The sequence below is a fragment of the Alosa pseudoharengus genome, unplaced genomic scaffold (assembly GCF_046254945.1).
Source record: "Alosa pseudoharengus isolate Yale_2024_CS ecotype anadromous, Long Island Sound unplaced genomic scaffold, YU_APseudo_1.1 YU_APseudo_1.1_scf_13, whole genome shotgun sequence".
NCBI lineage: Eukaryota > Metazoa > Chordata > Actinopteri > Clupeiformes > Clupeidae > Alosa > Alosa pseudoharengus.
The window spans coordinates 27,992,463-28,014,555 of record NW_027468598.1 but is presented as its reverse complement, the minus strand read 5'-3'; the positions used below and the strand labels follow the sequence as shown (position 1 = coordinate 28,014,555).

Below are 22,093 nucleotides of genomic sequence, written 5' to 3'. Positions count from 1 at the left end.
AGGGTTGGATTCCCATACAATGATTAAGCCTAGTCCTAAACTGAAAGAGGATGGCAATGATGGTTTCTTCTCAAAAAGAGCTTTTGATCTATGCTTAATCTGTGTATGGGAAACTGTCCCTAAGTCTGCTCCACAGAGATTAGATAACTGAAAGAGCTCTAGCCCGTATCTGGTGTTAACTCAAAGGGTTTTTAGCCCATATCTGGTGTTAACAGGGCCTATAGCTCCTTCTAAACAAGGAGCTTAAAATTTCTTTCCTCAGGCATCATTATGCAGCCAAAAAGATCTACTAATAAACATCACATCGCTTACTCTGTGAAACCCTTTCAGCCAGTTGGTATACCTTCTAATGGAACTAACTTTTTAGGATCTGAACGTTAGACAACTCGATCACTGACACTGCTGACCCTAGCCTTCCAGTTCACTTGAAGCCTGTCTCCCGATGTTTGTACATGATGCGTGTGCTGAGGACGATGATGGTGATGATGACAGTGGAGGTAACACCTAGAATAACCCCTGCTGTGATTGGCTCGTTGTTGAACAGGAAGCTAGCGGCAGCTGTAAAGCTGGCTCAGGCCACCCAGAACAATGGCACCCTGAAGGGCTCTAGCACCTCCCACCAGTCCTCAGGACTCCTCCCACAATGGTAAATGCCCGCCCACTGACTGCCATTGGCTCACTCCTAAACCAGGGGGTGTGATACGTTTAGAAGCTGGATTGCTGTAGGCTAGATTCTATCAGTCATAAGCCTTATGCTCTAGTAGTCAGACATCACATTGTAAGGGCTAAGCTACACCAGGCACGTAACTGAAGTTTCCGTTCGCGTTGTGTCTCCTGCAACAATTAGCTTCCGCTATAATCAATGGAAGTAGCTACACCAGACGTGATAGCAGTGCATACATTCGAAGAAAATACATGTAGACCATTCTTCTAAAATGGATTTTACGCGTCGCGAACGGAACGCTTCAGTTACGTGCCTGGTGTAGCTTCCCTGTAAGAGTGATGATACATCAGGCGACTTTGAGCAATATTGCTGGGCAATCAAATGACCGGTTCCAGATGTTCTATTAGGATAATCGTGACAAGTTACTTGCTATTTCAAATCTCCAGATAAAAATGTGATATCCAATGTCAGCAGAAAAGTGTCCAAATAACATCTGTCAGTCATTTGCGAAGCAGCATTGCTCTAAAAGTTGCCCTGTTTATTATCTCTTTAAGAGGGCTGTAACTAGTTAGGCTCCAGTGCTACTGAAACGGAGAGCTGGTTATTTTAATTTGAGTCTGAGCGAAACATGAACTCACCTGGATGACCATCTCAGGTAGCATAAGCTGGATGGCTGTGTCAGGTTGCATTAGCTGAATGACCATCTCCGGTAGCATTAGCTGGATGACTGTGTCAGGTAGCGTTAGCTGGATGACTGTCTCAGGTAACGTTAGCAAGATGGCCGTCTCAGATAACGTTAGCAAGATGGCTGTCTCAGGTAACGTTAGCTGGATGGCTGTCTCAGGCTTGGGTCTGAAAGCGATCCATTAGAGTCAGTTGATACATTACGGATCTTGGGTACAACATGTGGCGCGTTTACGACTGCCAGCAGCCAACTGTGATGCTAAATAGATTGTTGATTGGTCACTGTGGGAAAATTATATACCCACAGCACAATGAATTGAACAGCTCTCCTGTTTATATTTGAAATGAATTGCTGTAAAGGGTCTAAGGGTGGGGTTGGTCTTGAAATATCTCCTAGATCATGGTGTTAATATCCACAACATCCACAGGTTTTAAAACACCTAATCAAAGAACAATCTGTCTCTAGATTTTGGTGCAAACGACCAAAAATGACCTTTTAGTGCAAATGACCTCACATACAATGTATGCGTGCGCCATGCTCCCTAGATTCAACTACAAATGGCCACAGTACTGTACACACACACACACACACACTATACACTCATTCGTATTTGTGAAACCCCCCCCCTCCCCCAACAGCTCATCATTGTGTAGTTCTTGTTGGTGGTGGTAGAGCCTCCTGTCCCCACAGTCTACATACATCCAGTGCAAGTGTGTCATGTGACTGTTTGGTGGCCATTTTGTATCCCAGCATGCCCCTCTCCCTTACTTCCTGTTTGTGTACTCTGACTCTGTGTCTTTGTGATACCACTACATGCACTGTGCTATATGTCAGACCCTGCTTTAATAAGGTTAACCTGTATAGATTTAACCTCCAGCTAATGTTGGCTCGAAGTGGTCTGCACTTGAACTTGAACTGGAAAATAAAACATGCAGTTTAATTAAAGGAAGGTGAACCAGAGAAGCAGCTTGACAGAGGCGTTGCTAATTTTTGTTTTCCTTCTGTACCATGAATTGTTTAATCACGTTGCCCATGGATGTTCTGTTACCCAGGATGCAGTCTGGGCAGGATGGGCACAGGCATGCCCGCTCCCAGACTATGCCCATCATCAGGGGCAAGAACGCCCTCACCAACCCCAAACTCCTGCAGATGATGGAGTCAGGTAAAGACAGCTCAGAGAACCCTCAGGCTACATGCACATAGATCATTTAAGACCAGTAGTGATATTTCTGTGGCCCACGCTTCCTTTTTCCCCATATCAGCCATCTGAGTTAATGAGCCAGTTGTCTTTATGTTTCAAGCAATATTCTAATGCTCTACTGGATTTATTTTATGTGTGTGTGTGTGTGTGTGTGTGCGTTAGATATCCCTGAGGGTGATGTCCTGACCCCCATGGATATTGAGGCGAACCTCTCCACTGAGGTGGCCCTGACTGTTCTGGACGTGCTGGGTCTGTTTGTTCAACATCACAAGGTGAGTTGGCCATCTTCCACTTACCCTCAGTAAGTCTGAATTGCCTTACATCAGGTCATAAACCTTTACATTCAGCTGATTTGTTGAGGTAAATGTGGACTTCTTCTTCTTCTTCTTCTTCTTCTTCTTCTTCTTCTTCTTCTTCTTCTTTCTGTGTGGTCTTGAGCATGGGTTGAGTGTGTTAGTATCATTTTACAGCACAAAGCAGAGTAGAGATGTCCTAACAGCAGGATAGTGCTTTGCTTCCCCCTGGTGGATGCCATATATACGACAGTTGACTGGAACTGATCCAGAGAACTTACTGTATACTTAACTGTGTTAGACCAGGGCAGAACTGTGTGTGTGGGTGTGTGTGTGGGTGTGTGTGTGTGTATGTGTGTGTCTGTGTGTGTGTGTGTGTGTTTGTGGGTGCACATACATATTTTTTTTTTCACCCCTGGTTCAACAGAAGCAGCTTCAGCATGAGGAGGGCCAGAACTCACTGATGAAGAAGGTGTTCGACACCTACCTGCTCTTCTTCCAGATCAACCAGTCCACCACCACGCTCAGACACGTCTTCGCCGCACTGCGTCTCTTCATCCAGAAGGTGGGCGAAGTCATCACCGCTGTAAACGCCTTTCTGCGCTGAACATCACCTGGTTTATATGAGGGCTCTGCTGCACTGCAGTGCCAGATGGCTCACGATAAACACGTAGAGAGATTATTAAAGGTGCTATAAGCGATGCAGGGTAACGTCACTTCTGTTTACGTTCAAACAAAACAGAGAGCTAGCTTGCTACTCCCTCCCCCTCCCTCCCGTGCAATTGAAACTCTCCCAAACACACATCTCGCCGGTGTTTTGCTGGAACAGTTTGTTATGTTTTTATGGGCAAGGTTGGCCCATGTTGGTTTGTGGCTGTTTTTGGAGCCTAGGCTGACCATGGAGACGGCGTTTTTTTTACAGTGTATTCAGGGCACAGGCAGCTAGCGAATGTTGAGGTGAGGTTAGCTGTATGTGACAAAAATGTTTTAGCTTAGAAACCGCGTTACATCGCTTATAGCACCTTTAAGAGATAATTCAAAATGAGTTTATCCCCCAACGTACCTCAATCCTGTAGCGTTTTGGCATTTTCTATACACTGTACTGTATTTTTTAATTCATTTATTGTGCTGTATAGTGTAGTAGCTCGTGTTCTAATGTCATCCCTTTTCTCATTAATTTCTCTACTCTATCCTTTTATTTTTTCTCATTCTCTTATTTCTACTTCTTTCTGGTCTCTGTCTTTCTCTCTCTCTCTCTCTCCCTCCATCTCTCCCCCCTCTCTGTTTCTCCCTGTGTGTGTGTGTGTGTGTGTGTAGTTCCCGTCGGCATTCTTCCAGGGTAAGGCGGACATGTGTGGCTGCCTGTGCTATGAGATCCTGAAGTGCTGCAATCACCGCTCCTGCAGCTCCCAGACCGAGGCCTCCGCCCTGCTCTACTTCTTCATGCGCAAGAACTTTGACTTCACCAAGGGCAAGTCCATCGTGCGCTCACACCTGCAGGTGCGTATCAGGATGTGTGTGTGTGTGTGTGTGTGTGTGTGTGTGTGTTCACCAAGGGCAAGTCCATCGTGCGCTCACACCTGCAGGTGCGTATCAGGAAGTGTGTGTGTGTGTGTTTGCACTTGTGTGTGTGTGTGTGTGTGTCTGTGTGTTAGTTATTGTTTAACAAGTCTGTGTGTGTGTGCATTTGTTTGTTTGCTTTTAGTTCACTGTGAGTGTTTGCAGGAATGAATTCTGGTGAAATGTATCGTTAAAATTTTGTGATCCATAGCCTTTCATGCAACAGTTAATAAATAAAAAAAACAGTACTCGTAGCGCATTTCAGATTTAGATTTCATGTGTCTTCCTGTCCGTGTGTCCCTCAGGTGATCAAAGCGGTCAGTCAGCTGATTGCAGACGGGGGCATCGGAGGCTCGCGCTTCCAGCAGTCTCTGGCCATCATCAACAACTTCTCCAACGGGGACGTCCCCCTCAAGGTGAACCACATACACTCTGCTTTCACTCATCTTTACTTTTAGTTTTTCTTTATGTTCTGTGTCTTCTCTTCCTCATAATATCCAGAACTTCTTCACTGAGAGATCTTTAAGTACTGCTGCATGTGGTTGAGTCAGTTAGTCATAGCTATGCGTCTACATGGCTTATGTTGAGTGTTGAAAAGAAGTATGAATCCTCTCCCCTTTGCCTTTTCCGCCCCTTCATCTTTATTCTCTCTTCTTCTTTGTTCCTCCTCTCTTCATCCCCCCTTTTCTCCTGCTCTCTACTCCTCCTTTCCTCTCCTCTTCTCATCCTCTCCACTCCTCCTACTCCTCTACCCTCTTCTGCCCTGCTCCGCTCCATTCCTCTCCTCTCCTCTCCATTCCACCCATCCTTTCCGCTCATCTCCATTCTACCCATCCTCTCCTTTTTTCTCCTCTCCTCTTCCTCTCCTCTCCACTCCACTCATCCTCTCCTCTTTTTTCCTCTCCTCTTCCTCTCCTCTCCATTCCACCCATCCTCTCCTCCTTTCTCCTCTCCTCCTCCTCTCCTCTCCTCTCCTCTCCTCTCCATTCCACCCATCCTCTCCTCTCTTCCTCTCCTCTTCTCCATTCCACCCATCCTTTCCTCTCTTCCTCTCCTCTCCATTCTACCCATCCTCTCCTCCTTTCTCCTCTCCTCCTTACTCCTCTCCTCTCCATTCCACCCATCCTCTCCTCCTTTCTCCTCTCCTCCTTACTCCATTCCTCTCCATTCTACCCATCCTCTCCTCCTTTCTCCTCTCCTCCTTACTCCTCTCCTCTCCATTCCACCCATCCTCTCTCCTCTTCCTCTCATCACCCCTTTTCTAATTCTCTCTCTCCTCTCTCCTCTCCTCTCTCCAGAGCACGTCGTTCCCCGCGGAGGTGAAGGACCTGACCAAGCGGATCCGTACGGTGCTGATGGCCACGTCTCAGATGAAGGAGCACGAGAAGGACCCCGAGATGCTGGTGGACCTGCAGTACAGCCTGGCCAACTCCTACGCCAGCACACCTGAGCTGCGCCGCACCTGGCTCGAGAGCATGGCCAAGATCCACGTGCGCAACGGAGACCTCTCCGAGGTACGGCAACCCACAAGGGTCATACCACATGCTGTAGACTGGAGAGAGGAGAGACATTTAAAGGTTGGGTGTGTAGGATAGCTGAGATGTGTCAGAGGTACGGCAACCCACAAGGGTCATACTGCCTGGAGACTGGAGACAGGGCTGGCGCTGTCCAGGAACACACTGTCTACGGCAGGAATGAGGTGTCCGGTTTCATGGTTATAGTGGTCAGGAGCAGCCTAAATGGGTCTCTAGTCACATGATCTGAAGGATCTTCCAGCTTCTGGGGAACCACTTATGCTATAAAATGACAACAGTGTATATTACATATGTTTGAGGTTTCCTCTCCTGTCTCTCTCTCTCTCTCTCTCTCTCCTTTCTCTCTCTCTCTCTCTCCTCTCTCTCTCTCTCTCTCTCTTTCTCTAGGCTGCCATGTGTTATATCCATATCTCGGCACTGATTGCTGAATCCCTGAAGAGGAGAGGTGAGCTACACCCGGTGGCCCTGCATGGCTGTTCCTCCACAGTCTTTTGTGCTTTTGTGTGTGTGTGGGTGTGGGTGTGTGTCTGTCTGTCTGTCTGTCTTTAGCTTGATGTGTTTGTGCGTTTATATTTGTGTGTACATCACAGGGCTGTGTGTATGCGTGTGTATGTTTGTCATTAAATATGTGTTTGTTTGTGTGTGAATGTGTGCCACCTCTATGTGTGAGTGTTTGTGTGTGTCTGCCATCTGTATGTGTGTGATCCGTGAGTGTGTGTGTGTGTGTGTGTATGTGCGCGCGTGCTTGCTGGTGTAGTCTCTCACCACAGTGCTTCTGTAACCAGTGCTTGTGAACTGTAGGGGCTGAACACATCTCTGCTGATGACGGGTTTGTGGTGGCAGGCCTGTGTTACTGCTGAGCTGCTGTCTGCTCAATAACAGGCTTTAAGCGTGTACACACACACACACACACACACACACACACACACACACACACACACACACACACACATACCTACACACCTACACACACAGTCACACACACAAATACACACACACATACACACACTCACACACCTACTCTCTCTCTCTCTCACACACACACACACTCACACACACACACAGTCACACACAGTCACACACAGACATACACACACACTCTCACACACAGTCACACACACACACACACACACACACACACACACAGGCCTGTGTTTGCCCAGGCTCTCTGCCCATGGCTAATCTCCAGCTGTGTGTTTCTCTGCTGCCCAGGCTTCCTAACACAGTTTCAGGCTCGGCTCCATTAACATGCATTTAAACGCACGCTAAAAGCCACTGAGACACTGTGGTCATTAGAATAGCCCAACATCCTCAGGGCGTCTCAGAGCCTCATGCTCATTATTTGTTAGACCAGGTGGGATTTTAAAAGCAAGCATAGTATTTGAAGTACTACATAGAGTAAGCGTAGGTGCAAGTGTTAATGCAATTCTTATTTGAAGTTAAATGTAATATCACCATGTTTATGAGTATATTTTGTTCTGCATGTTTGCATGTTTCAGTAGTTAGCCTTTATTAGGTCATAGCGTCTAGAAGTCTGGAAGAGGTCTGGCTCTGACATGGACCTAATTTGACCCTGATCTGACCCTAGTCCAGAGCTAGATCTGTACCCAGAATCCTCTGCTGTCACGTCTGCATGTGCGAGCCTGACGAACGCTGCATGATCGTGTCCGTACCGTGTGCCAAGCATGCGCATGTGCTTGCGTGTCCATGCCGTAGCAAGCAAGCATGCGCCTCCATGTCCGTGCAGTACAAAGCATTCGCTTCCGTGTGCATGCCCGTGCTAGTGTCGAGGCGATTCCCTGTCGAGCTGTTGAAGTGTAAACCTGTTGACCCTCCTTTGCAACGCAGGCTATTGGAAACCTGAAAAGGCCCGGATGTCCAGTGTTGTCCCCGAGGAAGCCAATGCAATTAACTGTAGCCCCTTACTAACCCCCCGAGAAGGAGAAAGTGAGTGTCCCCTCCGCCGTCTCCCTCGTCTACGCACCCCAAAAAATAGATCTTCAACCAACGTGTGGGCAGTGACTAAACTAGTCTTAGTAGAAATGTGTAAAGAAAGTTCTAGAAACAAGTAGTTTATAGTTTAGTTCCCCCTCTTTTGATTCTTACAGTGTGTTGTCCTTGCGGTGCTTAGTAGTGGTGTGAAGGAAAAGTCTTTTGTGTGAAATATTTTGATAGTTCAATTTTTTTATCATGGGTGGTGGTGGTGTGTGTTTGTGTGTGTGTTGTTCAGATACACTTAAATGCATCTTGTATTTCTTATTTGTAGACCAAACATTTAGGTCTGTGCAGGGATGTCCTTTCAGGTGGATTGGACATTTTGAGTGAATTTTTGGAGTGATTTTGGAGTGAAGTTTCTTCCTATTATTTATGCCTTGATGTTATCATTACTGGTTTTCACTGGTTCAGCACCCTTTTCCCTCTGTTCCTCTCTGAATGATTCACAGTGCACACACACACACACACACACACACACACACACACACACACAGTCAGACCCTGAGCATGAGTTCACAGGTGGTGTGGTGTGTTCTGTCAGAGCACTGACGTTTGATTCCCCTATCACACTCATGTGGGACTGTTGTCATAGTGATGACAGAATCACACACTCTAGCTGGTGGTGATTGTGATACTGCATGGGCAATACGATCTGATTGGTTGGTTTTGATAATGGCTCCACATGTCTGGCCAATGGGAATTCAAACTCTCAAACAAAGACTGCATGCCAGTCACAACTTTGTTCCGATATGTCAGTCCTGTGATACAGTCCTGATGTCACACAGACATGGCAGTGATGCTATGGATACATGAATTGTTGAGGTGGGAAATTGATTAATGAATGCATGGATGGATGGTTGAATGAATGAATGAATCCATCAGATGGCTGTGAGTGCAGATTGTGACATCACTTCCTGTATGTCCTGACCTCACTTACTGTTTGGCTGTGCAGCCTCCTTCTGTATGGGCTGGGCAGCGTTCATGAGCATCTCCCCCAACGTGAAGGAAGAGGGGGCCATGAAGGAAGACGCCGGCACTCAGGACACGCCATACACCGAGGTACAGCACCCACCACGTCTGGGCCGCATCCGGGCCAGAGTAGGGCCAGATCGAGCCATGTAGGGACATGTAGGTCAGATTTACCCCACATTGGATCCAGGTGTGTTGGCAGAAGAACACTACTCATGAACTCTGGCCCACTGATCAATGTGATCGATAGTTTTTATTTTAAAATAGATCATTTGTTACAGTACATATACTATTCTGTAAATATTACAAATATTATATATAAAGTATATTATCTTTGGTTTAATCGAATAGATAATTGTTTACTTGACATGCTAATATGCATGGCTTTGGTAGATAAATACCTCAGTGTAGACTCAAGATGGAGTTGTGTACCAAAGACATCGCTGTTTTTATTTTTGTTTGTTTGCGTCTGAAGGACACATTGGTGGAACAGCTGGAGCTGTGTGTGGACTACCTGTGGAAGTCAGAGCGCTACGAGCTGATTGCCGACATCAACAAGCCTGTCATCGCCGTCTTTGAGAAGCGGAGGGACTTCAAGGTGACTTTGAGCATCTCGTCTTTAGTCTCCTCTGTATAGAAATCCTCAGTCTGTTTGATTGACGTGGAAAAACGACGTCCTAAACAATCCTTTGAATTTAAATTTAAATTTGAAATTAATCTTTATCATGTCTGTGACCATAGCAATGGTCTCCCATAGCTTCACTTTTGTGTGTTTGTATATGGCACATCATAGTGTAAAGTTTGTATAATGGCACACAAACCCTAAAATGTCTCTATCATTGATAATTATTCATATTGAGGAATGAGTCTTCTGTTACTGCTGTCAAATTAGTTGATACTCACGCAGCAGCCAACTCTGGTGTTACACTGCCCCCTGTGGCCATTCTGTTTTAGTGACTTAATTGGAACACCATAAATCAGTGTGATGTGTGTTACTTTACCATGCAAAGTTTTGGCCATTGTGTAAATATACAGTATACATGTATCAGTATGTAAGAGTAGTGTGTAAATATACAGTATACATATATCAGTATGTAAGAGTAGTGTGCTCTTCTGTGTCTTCATTTGATGTGTCTGTGTCTGATTCTAATGGCTCTGTTCAACTCGCCTGTGGTGTGTGTGTGTGTGTGTGTGTGTGTGTGTGTGTGTGTGTGTGTGTGTCACAGCGCCTGTCTGAGCTGTACTATGACATCCACCGGTCGTACCTGAAGGTGACGGAGGTGGTGAACTCGGAAAAGCGCCTGTTTGGCCGTTACTACCGCGTGGCTTTCTATGGCCAGGTGAGCAAACACCAGGACACTCCTCTAACGGCTAGTTAGGACTCTCTGTGTGTGTGTGTGTGTGTGTGTATGTGTGTGTGTGTGTGTGTGTGTGTGTGTGTGTGTGTGTGTGAAAGAGGAAGTGGATGTGTATGTGAGGGGAGTGTGTGTTTGTTTGGGTGTGTGTATGTGTGTGTGTGCTTCTGTGTGTGTGTGTGTTTGTGAGAGAGAGAGAGAGAGAGAGAGAGAGAGAGTTTGCATGGGTGTGGGTGTGTGTATGTGAGTGAGGAAGTGTGTGTGTGTGTGGGTGTTCTGCGGGAGACACTGCAGACCATTTTAGGAGTACTTCTTTTATGTCACGTTGATGATTGCTCTCGGCTCACACCTGCGACTCCTCCGCTGAAGGGCTTTGAAGGACGCAGACAAAGTCCTCTCCTCGTCTGTGGAAGCGTCTGTGTAAAGAGGGGAACATATGAAATGCTAAAAGTATATCTACACTTATGGGCACTTGGGTAATACAGTATGGCCTTCATCTTACACACAGTGCTCATATCTGTCTGCCAGCTCTCAAGTGTGTGTGTGTGTGTGTGTTTGTGTGTGTGTGTGTGTGTCTCTTCTGCTGTTAGGACTGTGTGTGTGTGTGTGTGTCTCTTCTGCTGTTAGGACTGTGTGTGTGTGTTTGTGTGTGTGTGTGTGTGTCTCTTCTGCTGTTAGGACTGTGTGTGTGTGTGTGTGTGTGTGTGTGTGTGTCTCTTCTGCTGTTAGGACTGTGTGTGTGTGTTTGTGTGTGTGTGTGTGTGGCTCTTCTGCTGTTAGGACTGTGTGTGTGTGTGTGTCTCTTCTGCTGTTAGGACTGTGTGTGTGTGTTTGTGTGTGTGTGTTTCTATGTAGCTATTCTGCTCATCTCTGAAAGTCTTCAATTCTTACTCCCCTTACGTCTGCTCTTGTCCTCTTCTCATGGTTATCTTAATGTCAAGGCCGCGGTAAGTTTTTTTTATTGATTATATTTCCCTTTTTCTCTCTTCGCTCTGCCCTCTGCCCCTTGCAGTCGTCCATCTGGCCGGCTGGCTCTGCGTCTAACCTCTCTCTCTCTCCGCGCAGCTAGCTCTAATCTCTCACCCTCGCTCTCTCCCATATCCCCACATAGTCATACACACGCACCGCTGTGTGATATGTGCCATGTGCCTTCTGGTCTCCCCTAAAAGACACCCCCCCCACCCCCCCATGCCTATTCACTAGTGTCTGCGCTGCACACTGGTTGGTGGGAGGCTATAGTCGTCCAGTGGTAGTGACCGTAAGGCCTTAGTAGGTCTATGTCTACTGGGCAGTCCTAGAGTAGCACCATTGGGGGCTTAACAACACACAGCACTGTCCATATTCCTCTGCCTGAGAATCTGCCACCTGTTTGAAGTTGCTCCTCCAGTAGAATTCAGTCTGAAGTAGACCCTCCTTTATCCCAATGGCCTAAACACTACAGTTAGATGTAGGTATATAATGGGTTATATACTACATTTAACTCTACTTTATTTGAATAAAGTTAGATCATGTAATGCACAATAAATGACCAGATTACTCAATAGTGTGTTGCAGTTTCAATTATGTATTGAATTCTAGGCTAATATCTAGATAATGAAAAGTGCAGACTTGTATTTTTTATATTGTATACTATGTACTATGTTGTATCATAGTTAGATTGTTCTGTATTTCATAGTACTGTGTAAATGACTGGTGTTAAAGAAGCTGGTATAAAGAAGCTTCCATGTTCCCTTGGAGCTGAATGATACTCATTGGGTGGTACGGAGTGTTGCTATGGGTGTCACCATGCCAACCACCTCTTTGTCTGACTTGCAGAAGCAACCCTATGTCATTATTATTATTAATAGAATAACTATTGTAATGGACTACTCCTTCTTAAGGCAGGATTGTGCGCTAACAATCTGACCACTGTCTTAACTTTCTTTAATAGTGTCAAGAGTGGTTGCTGTGCTTTTCACACATACATGCTCACATACTGTATCCACATTCTCACCTTCTCCCTCTCCCTCTCCCACCTTCTCCCTCTCTCTCTCTCTCTCTCTCTCTTTCTCGCTCTCTCTCTCTTTCTCTCAATCTCTTTCTCTCTCTCTCTCTCTCTCTCTCTCTCTCTCTCTCTTTCTCGCTCTCTCTCTCTTTCTCTCAATCTCTCTCTCTCTCTCTCTCTCTCTCTCTCTCTCTCTCTCTCTCTCAGACACTCACATACACACACACATACCAACACAAAAATAGACAATTTATCATATTTTTACAACACATCCATACAGATTTCTTGCACATCCCTTGCCCACCACTAGAGGTCAGTGTGCACCCATGTGTGGCATGAGCGTGACCTTGCTGTGCTCCTGTCTCCCTCAGGGTTTCTTCGAGGAGGAGGAGAGCAAAGAGTTCATCTACAAAGAGCCCAAGCTGACGGGTCTGTCCGAGATCTCCCAGAGGCTCCTCAAGCTCTACTCCGACAAGTTTGGAGCCGACAACGTCAAGATGATCCAGGACTCCAACAAGGTCAGAGACTTTCACCAATCCTCTTTCCCCTGACCTCTGACCTCTGTCTCTCTTTCCTCCTCTCCTCCTTTCCTCATCTCTCACCTGACCTCTGACCTCTGTCTCTCTTTCCTCTCCTCCTTTCCTCATGTCTCACCTGACCTCATCACACCTTTATCTCTGTCTCTCTTTCCTTTCCATCTCTCCTCATCTCTCACCTGACCTCCTCACACCTTTATCTCTGTCTCTCTCCTCCTCTCCTCCTCTCCTCATCTCTCACCTGACCTCATCACACCTTTGTAATGTGTAAAAATGTAACAGGAATGAGATTCATTCACCTATTCCCACAATGTATTTATCTCAAAATTAGACGTTTTCACACTGTATAACTTTAAAATGTTGTGTGAAGAGGGAATGCTTTGCTATTTTAATACTGTTCTGCTTGCAAAAGTCTACCAGCAGTTGCTATAGTATTGCACCATCATTGTATAATATTGTTCCATAATAACATGCTAACTTTTTCAAGGCTTCAATCATCACTTTAAGTGGTTGATTTCACAAAGACAAATGTTCATTTCAACTTCTTCTGTCTTCAGGTGAACTCCAAAGACCTGGACCCCAGGTACGCCTACATCCAGGTGACGTACGTGGTGCCCTACTTCGACGAGAAGGAGCAGCAGGAGAAGCGGACGGACTTCGAGCGGCATCACAACATCAGTCGCTTCGTATTCGAGACGCCGTTCACGCTGTCGGGGAAGAAGCACGGCGACGTGGAGGAACAGTGCAAGAGACGCACCATCCTCACCAGTGAGACGTCGCCATGACAACCGCATCCTTACTTATCAGCCCGACTCGGACTGTTATGACTCTACATTTGCATCATCCGTCTAGGAGATGATTCCACCTTGATTTAGGATGTAGTACACATGTTTACAGATAATTTTAAATAAAGTAATTAGAGTGATGGACTAGGCTCCCACAGACCACAAATACTGATGGAGAAGGTCATGTTTACCTGTGCAAAACCACTCAATGTATATCAGCAATGAAGTGTAAGGCACTTTGAACGAAACGTCAGCTAATTGAATAGGTGCAAATGCATTTCTCCATAGTTTATGGTTACGTTTATGGTATTGTGAGTGAGCTTATGGCATAGTGAGTGATGCTTACATTCTCATGGCCTCTTTTACAGTCAATCGGTCATCTCAGACCCTGTTTCTCTGACCTCTCCTTTTCCTCTGTGTCTCCCCGTAGCGAGCTCGTCGTTCCCCTACCTGAAGAAGCGCATCCAGGTGGTGGAGCAGCAGAGCACGGAGATGAACCCCATCGAGGTGGCCATCGACGAGATGTCCCGCAAGGTGTCCGAGCTTAACCAGCTCTGCGGCATGGACGAGGTGGACATGATCCGGCTGCAGCTCAAACTGCAGGGCAGCGTTAGCGTCAAGGTACACACACACGCACACACACACACGCACACACACACGCACACACACACACACACACACGCACATACACACACACACACACACACGCACACACACACACACACACACACACACACACACACACACACACACACACACACGCACACAAACACACGCACACACGCACATACACACACACACACACACACACACACACACACACACACACACTCACACACACACACACACACACACACACACACACACACACACACACACACTCTTACAGGACACACAAGTAGAGAGTGATCATGGACAACACACTGAGCTCCTTGTTTATATGAGTTTGAACTTGACTGGAATTTGGAATTTGGAATCTGAATGTTGGTGTTGGAATCTAAAAATCAGCAGGAGAGCTGAAGTCTAGGGCAAGGCTTTGGGTTGCAGTTTGGATGAAACTGATTGTTATTTCTAACCTTTCTCCCAGAATACAATGGTCAAATGATATGTTGGTTCTCCCAAAGGCTATGTTTATGATTATCTTGGCAGCATGAGATCATAGGTGTCTCAGTTGCAGCAGTCAGTGGTGGGCCAGCAGATGCCGAAACTGGCTCTTAACCCATTCGCGCTGGATGCTGCATGACACAACATTGACCCTCCCGCTGGATGCTGCGTAGCGCAACATTGACCCTCCCGCTGGATGCTGCATGACGCAACATTGACCCTCCCGCTGGATGCTGCATGACGCAACATTGACCCTCCCGCTGGATGCTGCGTAGCGCAATATTGACCCTCCCGCTGGATGCTGCGTAGCGCAGCATGCTTTTTATGTCATGTTTCTAGGTGCTACAGAGGCTTAGATATTACATTTTGGTAAATGTTGACAATTTTTAGTATGTTTTCAGAAAACCCTCAGGAAATAAGGTTATTTAGTCTAGAATGCCATAGGATTCTATAGGCGTTTTTAGCAGGCATTTTAGGAGTAAATCGGGTTAAGGGAACAGCCCTTGTGTGGTAATCCTGTGTGTGTGTGTGTGTGTCAAGAGATTAGGTTCAGGGGTGGCACAGTTAAGACCCAGAGCTGCATAACACCCCATGACCCTCGACTGACCCTCAGACAGACCCTGGTGACCCTCTGATGACCTTATGTCAGTATATCCAGCACATAGGGGAAGATAAGTCTGATGAGTTTAGCTGAAGTGACAAGTGTGTGACATGTGTGTGACCTCATGCATGAAGACAGATGGACACTACTAGTGCTTACACTTTTCCTCACTTCTTAACGGGTCAAACAAGGTCACATGGGGTTAAAAAATGGAATAAAGATACAGACAATGAGTCTGTATATCTCCGTTTGTCTTCAGTGAGACAGTAGATGTGTACACTAGTGAGAAAGTAGGCACACTCAGCATTGGAAATATCCATTCAATTTCATCCCATTGTATTGCAAAGCAAAGGCATTACTGTTCTATCTTGTAATCCATTCGGTGTGTTTACTGTGGAACTGTAGGGTCAATTAAGGTCATAAATATAAGGTAGTGTCTTGCAGAATTTTCATCTGTGTATTGTTTTCTGTTAGTTAGCCAGCCTGTTTCGAGCCCTGTGGCTGCAGATATACAGCACTTTTTCAGACTTTTCCTGCTTGGGCAGTTATACATTGGCAATTAGGAGTAGTCAATGGGAATTCTCATGACATTGAAAACCCCTTTTTGTAACGTCATGTACTGATCGCAAGACATAAATTTAAAAAACACCTACCCTTGTCCCTGCCTTCTGACAATGTGAATTGAATAAGTGTATTGTGTTTACAGACTACAGACTAAAGTTTGTTTTCTGCCTAACTCCGTCCAAAGGTGAATGCTGGGCCGATGGCGTACGCCCGAGCCTTTCTGGAGGAGAAGAACGCCAAGAAATACCCGGACAACCAGGTCAAACTGTTGAAGGAGATCTTCAGGTACACACTCACACCTACACCGCCTGATAGAGGCACAAAGCAGGACTGTGATGGTGGGGTGACGGTTTGCATAGGGTAGATGTAAGCGTATTTATTAAGTATTTAGGAAAACACATCTGCTCAAAGGTGGCATGACAACCACCGCATAGATGCATCACAAGGTCAACTGGGCAACAGTCTTATAGGGGCACCACAGTTTGCATACATAAGGAAACTGAGATTCGGCTCAACACAACAGCTGCCACTAGAGGGCGCCAGAACTCTTTATCGCCATCAAGAGGACCGGAGGGTTATACTGTAGCAAGGACTTTTGTCATTCAGAGCTCTTTCAGTATTTCACTGTTAAAGACTGAACTCATTTATACTATCTCTTCCTAAATGTCCCACTCTCCATGTCTATTAAATGATTCAGCTGTGTGGTTGGTGGTGGGCAAAACAAGTGAGCATAACTCAACCGTTGAGACAGTCCTCGTACAGGCAGGCTACACCGGAGACGTAACTGAAGCGTTCCGTTTGCGGAGCAGATGCTACAACAATTAGCTTCAATTATAATCAATAGAGCTGGCTACACAAGATGAGATAGTGGCATGTACATTCAAAAAAAAGTAGACCAGTCTTCTAAAACTATTTATACGCTCCTCGAACTCACTGCAGATGATTTGTTGACATGTTAATAATATACTGAGGCTTTATAGGGATGCTCCAGTGTTGGAAAGGAAACATTTCCCCCATTTATTATTTCCCAAATAAAAGTCAGCCACATGCGTGTTACTGCCTGTAAGTGATATGCCACCCAGTCTCAGTGTTTCTGTGAAGAATCAAATGATTTCTCAACCAAAGTGTGAGGTCTTCTGGGTATCCCCTGGTGTGTGTGCCGTGCCCCTGTGGTAAATCGGAAATGGCCCATTTCTTTTGAGTCGTGTGTGATTTTGCTTCAGGAACAGCGGTTATTTTGGGGTCTCAGTGAGAGAGCAATGTGTGAAAGTGAACACTGTAATTATTTAGTCAAAACATGGCCCTATTCCTGGGTTAATTATAGTCTTTGGAGGATGGTTTTTCCTGACTGTGTGTATATACAGTATGTATGTGTATGTGTTTGTGTGTGTCTGTGTGTGTGTGTATGTGTATGTGTGTGTGTGACATGTTTGTATATGCGTATGCCCCTGCAGGCAGTTTGCGGATGCGTGTGGCCAGGCCCTGGATGTGAATGAGCGTCTGATAAAGGAAGACCAGCTGGAGTATCAGGAGGAGATGAGGGCGCACTATAAAGACATGCTCGGGGAACTCTCCGCCATCATGAACGAACAGGTCTCTCACTTCACTCCACTCCACTCAACTCTATTCTACTCTAATTAACTCCATTTAACTGTACAGTATGCCTTAGGTTCACCTCTACTGAATTCTATTCAACCCCACTCAATTTTACTCAACTCTATTCTACTCTAATTAACTCCATTTAACTGTATGAAGCTCATTTCACCTCTACTGAATTCTATTCAACCCCACTCAATTCTACTCAACTCTATTCTACTCTAATTAACTCCATTTAACTGTATGAAGCTCATTTCACCTCTACTGAATTCTATTCAACCCCACTCAATTCTACTCAACTCTATTCTACTCTAATTAACTCCATTTAACTGTATGAAGCTCATTTCACCTCTACTGAATTCTATTCAACCTCGCTTAATCCCACTCAACCCCACTCAATTCTACTCAACTCTATTCGGCTCTATTCATTTCAACTCCTTTTAACGGAATGACACTCTTTTCAACTTTACTCAACTCTGTCCAATGCAAATCAACTCTACTGAGTTATGTTCAGTTCCATTTAGTCCATTTAGTTCACACACACACACACACACACACACACACACACACACACACACACACACACACACACACACACACACACACACACACACACACACACACACACACACACACACTCACACGTCCTGCTAATGTCATAATAAACATACACAGGGGTTATCTGATCATGAAGCAGCATGCATGGTCTTAATATTTAATGGTGTTGTACTGGGCCAGCAGATGGGTCAACACTCAGGCAAAACCAATCGAGCACAGAATGTGTAAGCCGATATGCAGAACATTAGTAGTGATATTCAGCTACACACCTCCATTACTCTCACTAAGTGGTGGATTAAACTGCATCATGAGTGTACATTCAACCCCAGGCAGATAGCCTACTGTACCTCTCTTAGGCAAGGCAAGTTTATTTATAGCGCATTTCATACACAGGGGTAATCCAATGTGCTCTACGTAAACAAAAACAAACAATAATAGTAAATAAACAGAGTGCATCTTATGTTACTGTAGACTGGTCACCTCTTCCCCTGCTAAGGTCAAGTCAAGTCCAATAGATACTTTATTGATCCCCAAGGGGAAATTCAAGAAATTCTATAGCACATTTACAGACGGCTGAGCCGCACCAAAGTGCTTCACAATAAAGTGCTAAGTGCAGTAAACAAAAGAATGACCTAAGGCAGAAGGGAAAAAAATGAAAAGATGTGAGAAGGTGAAAGAAGGTGTCCAATACAATAGCATAAGACCACAGCAGTGCACCAGATTTGGTTTTATTTCTGTCTAACTGCGTGGCACCTGATGGGTGAGTGATTGTGAGTGGACTGAAGGTGTGGACAGGTGTGACTGCTGTGTGACTGGCTTGGTGTGTGGACAGCTGGGCTCCCATTAGGTTGGAGTGTGTGACATTAATAATAACACAAAGCCTGAGTCTGTCTGAGACCCTAGCTGTGGAATGGGCTTCATCTCACCTCTCCGCTCTTCTTCTTTGTCACCTCCTGTCCTCTCTCTCTCTCTCTCTCTCTCTCTGACTCTCACTGTTCCTCTCTCTCTCTCTCTCTCTCTCTGACTCTCACTGTTCCTCTCTCTCTTTCGCTCTTTCTCTCTCTCTCTCTCTCTCTTACTTTTTTTGTCATTGAGCTGTTGTAATTCTGACTCCATTATCTCCATGCCCCTGTTCCTATTTTCTGTGCCTTTGTTCTCTGTCTGTATGTGTTTTCCTACTCGAGTGTGCTTGTTGCAGCATGTATGTGTGTGTGTGTGTTTTCCTACTCGAGTGTGCTTGTTGCAGCATGTATGTGTGTGTGTGTGTGTGTTTTCCAACTTGAGTGTGCTTGTTGCAGCATGTGTGTGTGTGTGTGTGTGTGTGTGTCTGTGTCTGTGTTTTCCTACATGAGTGTGCTTGATGTGCAGCTGTAGTTTGTGTAGTTTGTGGTTGTGGTAGATGTGTGTTGTGTCTCTGCTCCCGCGGTGTGGTTGTTGACGTGTGTGTTGTGTCTCTGCTCCTGTGCGGCTCTGCTCCTCTCCTCCTCCTCCTCTCAGCTCTGTGGTGGTGTACGCTCCTCCTCCAGTCCTTCCACCCTCTCTCACTCCTCACATCCTGCAGCCTCGAAAGGGGGTATGTCTCGCCTCCACCGCTCACCCTACTCTCTCTCTCTCTCTCTCTCTCTCTCTCTCTCTCTCTCGCTCTGTCATTCTCCTTTCACCATTCCTTTTCTCCTCTCTGCTCCCTCCTCTCCTCGTCTCCTCTCTCTCACTCCTCATGCCTTAAAATATCACATGGCTCGCCTCGACTTCTCTCCTCCCCTCTTCTTATCTCTCCTCCCCTCTTCTCACCCCTTCCTCCTTTTCCACTATCCTCTCGTCTTCTTTCCTCTCTCTTTTATCCTCTCCTCTTTCTCCCTCTCTCTCTCTCATATCCTCTCCTTTCTCTTTTCTCCTCTCCTTTCTCTCTCTCTATCTCTCGTCTCCTCTCCTCTCTTTTCTCCTTTCCTCTTTCTCTCTCGTCTCCTCTCTGTCATCACCTCTTCTCCTGAAATACATCATATTTCAACATACAGTATGCATGACATACCAAAATATGCTCACACTTGTATTTTGCAATACTACTCATTCTTTTTATGATCATGTTGTGTAATTTTTTAAAAATATTTGTAATAATTGATGAATGAGACTTTTCTTTCTCCAAAACATCAGCTATCAGTTCAAACCATGCGTTGTCTAAGATGTCTGTGTTTGCTTGTGCCTTTTGAAGATACCCCACACAAAACAGCCCGGGGCGGAGCGGCACAGCGCCTGCTGAGCAGCCTGTAGGCCCGGCTGGAAACCGAGGAGCCTTGGAGCCAAAATGGCGCCTGGAAGCTGATGTTCAGTGTTATTGCCTTGATCTGTGCAGTCGGAAGGGGAAACTGTGAGCTGTGAAACGGCGGAGGTGTGACAAAAGGGAAGCTGACGATAAAGGAGTGTAGTCGTGGTGAAAGGTTGCAGTCCTGTGGATGACTAGTCGTAGGCCTTGGCTACTGTAGTGTGTAGCTTTTTATGTGGAAGGACACCTGCCTTGCTTTTTCTGATATAGCAGACTGTCTCTCTCTCTCTCTCTTTCGCTCTATTTCTCTCTCACACAAATACACACACACACACAAACACACACACACACACACACACGAACACACACACACACACACATAGAGACACCTCATACAAATAATGTCTTCAGCAAATACACACACTCTTACACACACACACTACAAACATGCACACATGCACACACGCACACACGCGCACACACACACACACACACACACACACTCCTTTTGCACACACTCTCCTCCACCTGCAGTTTGCCTTCTCTCCTACACCCTTTCCCTTAGAAAAGATAAAAAAAACAGTGACCTTAATGAGCTTGAGGTGCGTTCAGCAGGGGTCATGTTGGCTTTCTGCTCTGCATTTGTACACACTTCACACGCACCCAACCGCTAGCCAGTCAGACACACACATACACACACACACACACACACACACACACACACACACACACACATATACATACACATACGCACGCACACATACACACGCACGCACACACACGCACGCACGCACTCACACACACACACACACACACACACACACACACACACACACACACATGCACACACACACACACACACACACACGCACGCACACACACACACACGCGCAAACACATGGCTCTCACACACAGCTTGCACTGCCCAAGGGCAGTCAGCCCCCCCTGCCCATGCTGTCCACCTGCTCACCCTGTTGAACGCACCTCCCGTACCTGTCTGAATGTAGAGATCCTCCGCATTGCCGCATTGTCTCCTCCTAACCATGTGAACCCCCCCCACACACACACACTCCCGTCGCAGTCTTTCAAGATGAGCAGTTACTGTTTTATAACATTTTTACGATTGATAATGTTGTTATTATTATTATTTCATGTACTGTTTTAAATTGTAAATAAGAAAAATTAATATTTAAAATGTTCCTTTTTTATATACATATATATAAACAATATATGAAGTTTTGTTTGGATAAATTAAAAAAAAACAAATGAATGAAGAAACTAAGTTTTATGTATAACATTTAAATAAATTTTGTTAATGTCCACCTGTGGATGTGGTTAATCTAAGCTTTACATGCTGAAGCAGATGCACTAAACTAAAGGTCCCAATAGGCTTGAAAGTTAATGTTCACACTGTTATGTATTCTAGGTTACAGACATCCAGGGTTCACACGGGTCATGGAATTTCTGCAATATTTTGGAAAGTCTATTCCAGACTTGAAAAGTCAGGGAATTTTATCATTTTTGGTGCAACGTCAAGGAATATCAGGGAATTTTGTTGTAGCAGTTTAAAATTTATTTGCCAAAATACATTAATACAAATATTTCCACGCATCTCAACTTTGTTTATTCAATGTCCATTTATTCATCTTTCACTCTAAAAAGTAAAATATTCTTGAACGCTATACGTTAGTAAATAGTATAGTAAGTCATGGAAATTAATTTTTTTGTCAGGGAAAAGTCATGGAATTTAATTTTACATTTGACTTAGAGTGAGAACCCTGGACATCTGTTTATATCAGTGTTATTATGATTTATGTAGATATGAAAGGTCATATAAAGCTATATATT

At 45.3% G+C, this 22,093-nt stretch overlaps 1 protein-coding gene across 3 annotated transcripts in view; it reads left to right on the top strand.

The window, feature by feature from the left end:
• The window catches only part of dock10 (dedicator of cytokinesis 10), a 136,089-nt gene extending 114,522 nt beyond the window's left edge, over window positions 1–21,567 (top strand). For 2 of the 3 annotated variants that reach the window (XM_076282756.1, XM_076282757.1), the window contains exons 39-57: window positions 545–646; window positions 2,402–2,511; window positions 2,713–2,822; window positions 3,271–3,408; window positions 4,161–4,343; window positions 4,709–4,819; window positions 5,702–5,917; window positions 6,326–6,383; window positions 7,787–7,885; window positions 8,886–8,992; window positions 9,378–9,500; window positions 10,129–10,242; window positions 12,613–12,759; window positions 13,335–13,545; window positions 13,993–14,183; window positions 16,016–16,116; window positions 17,286–17,424; window positions 19,483–19,558; window positions 20,195–21,567. In XM_076282756.1, coding sequence (XP_076138871.1) covers window positions 545–646; window positions 2,402–2,511; window positions 2,713–2,822; window positions 3,271–3,408; window positions 4,161–4,343; window positions 4,709–4,819; window positions 5,702–5,917; window positions 6,326–6,383; window positions 7,787–7,885; window positions 8,886–8,992; window positions 9,378–9,500; window positions 10,129–10,242; window positions 12,613–12,759; window positions 13,335–13,545; window positions 13,993–14,183; window positions 16,016–16,116; window positions 17,286–17,424; window positions 19,483–19,558; window positions 20,195–20,253 — 2,395 coding nt within the window. In that variant the 3' untranslated portion in view covers window positions 20,254–21,567. The remainder of the gene's footprint in view (window positions 1–544; window positions 647–2,401; window positions 2,512–2,712; window positions 2,823–3,270; window positions 3,409–4,160; window positions 4,344–4,708; window positions 4,820–5,701; window positions 5,918–6,325; window positions 6,384–7,786; window positions 7,886–8,885; window positions 8,993–9,377; window positions 9,501–10,128; window positions 10,243–12,612; window positions 12,760–13,334; window positions 13,546–13,992; window positions 14,184–16,015; window positions 16,117–17,285; window positions 17,425–19,482; window positions 19,559–20,194) is intronic. The other variant, XM_076282758.1, reaches the window with a different exon arrangement.
• The last annotated feature ends 526 nt before the right edge of the window (window positions 21,568–22,093 follow it).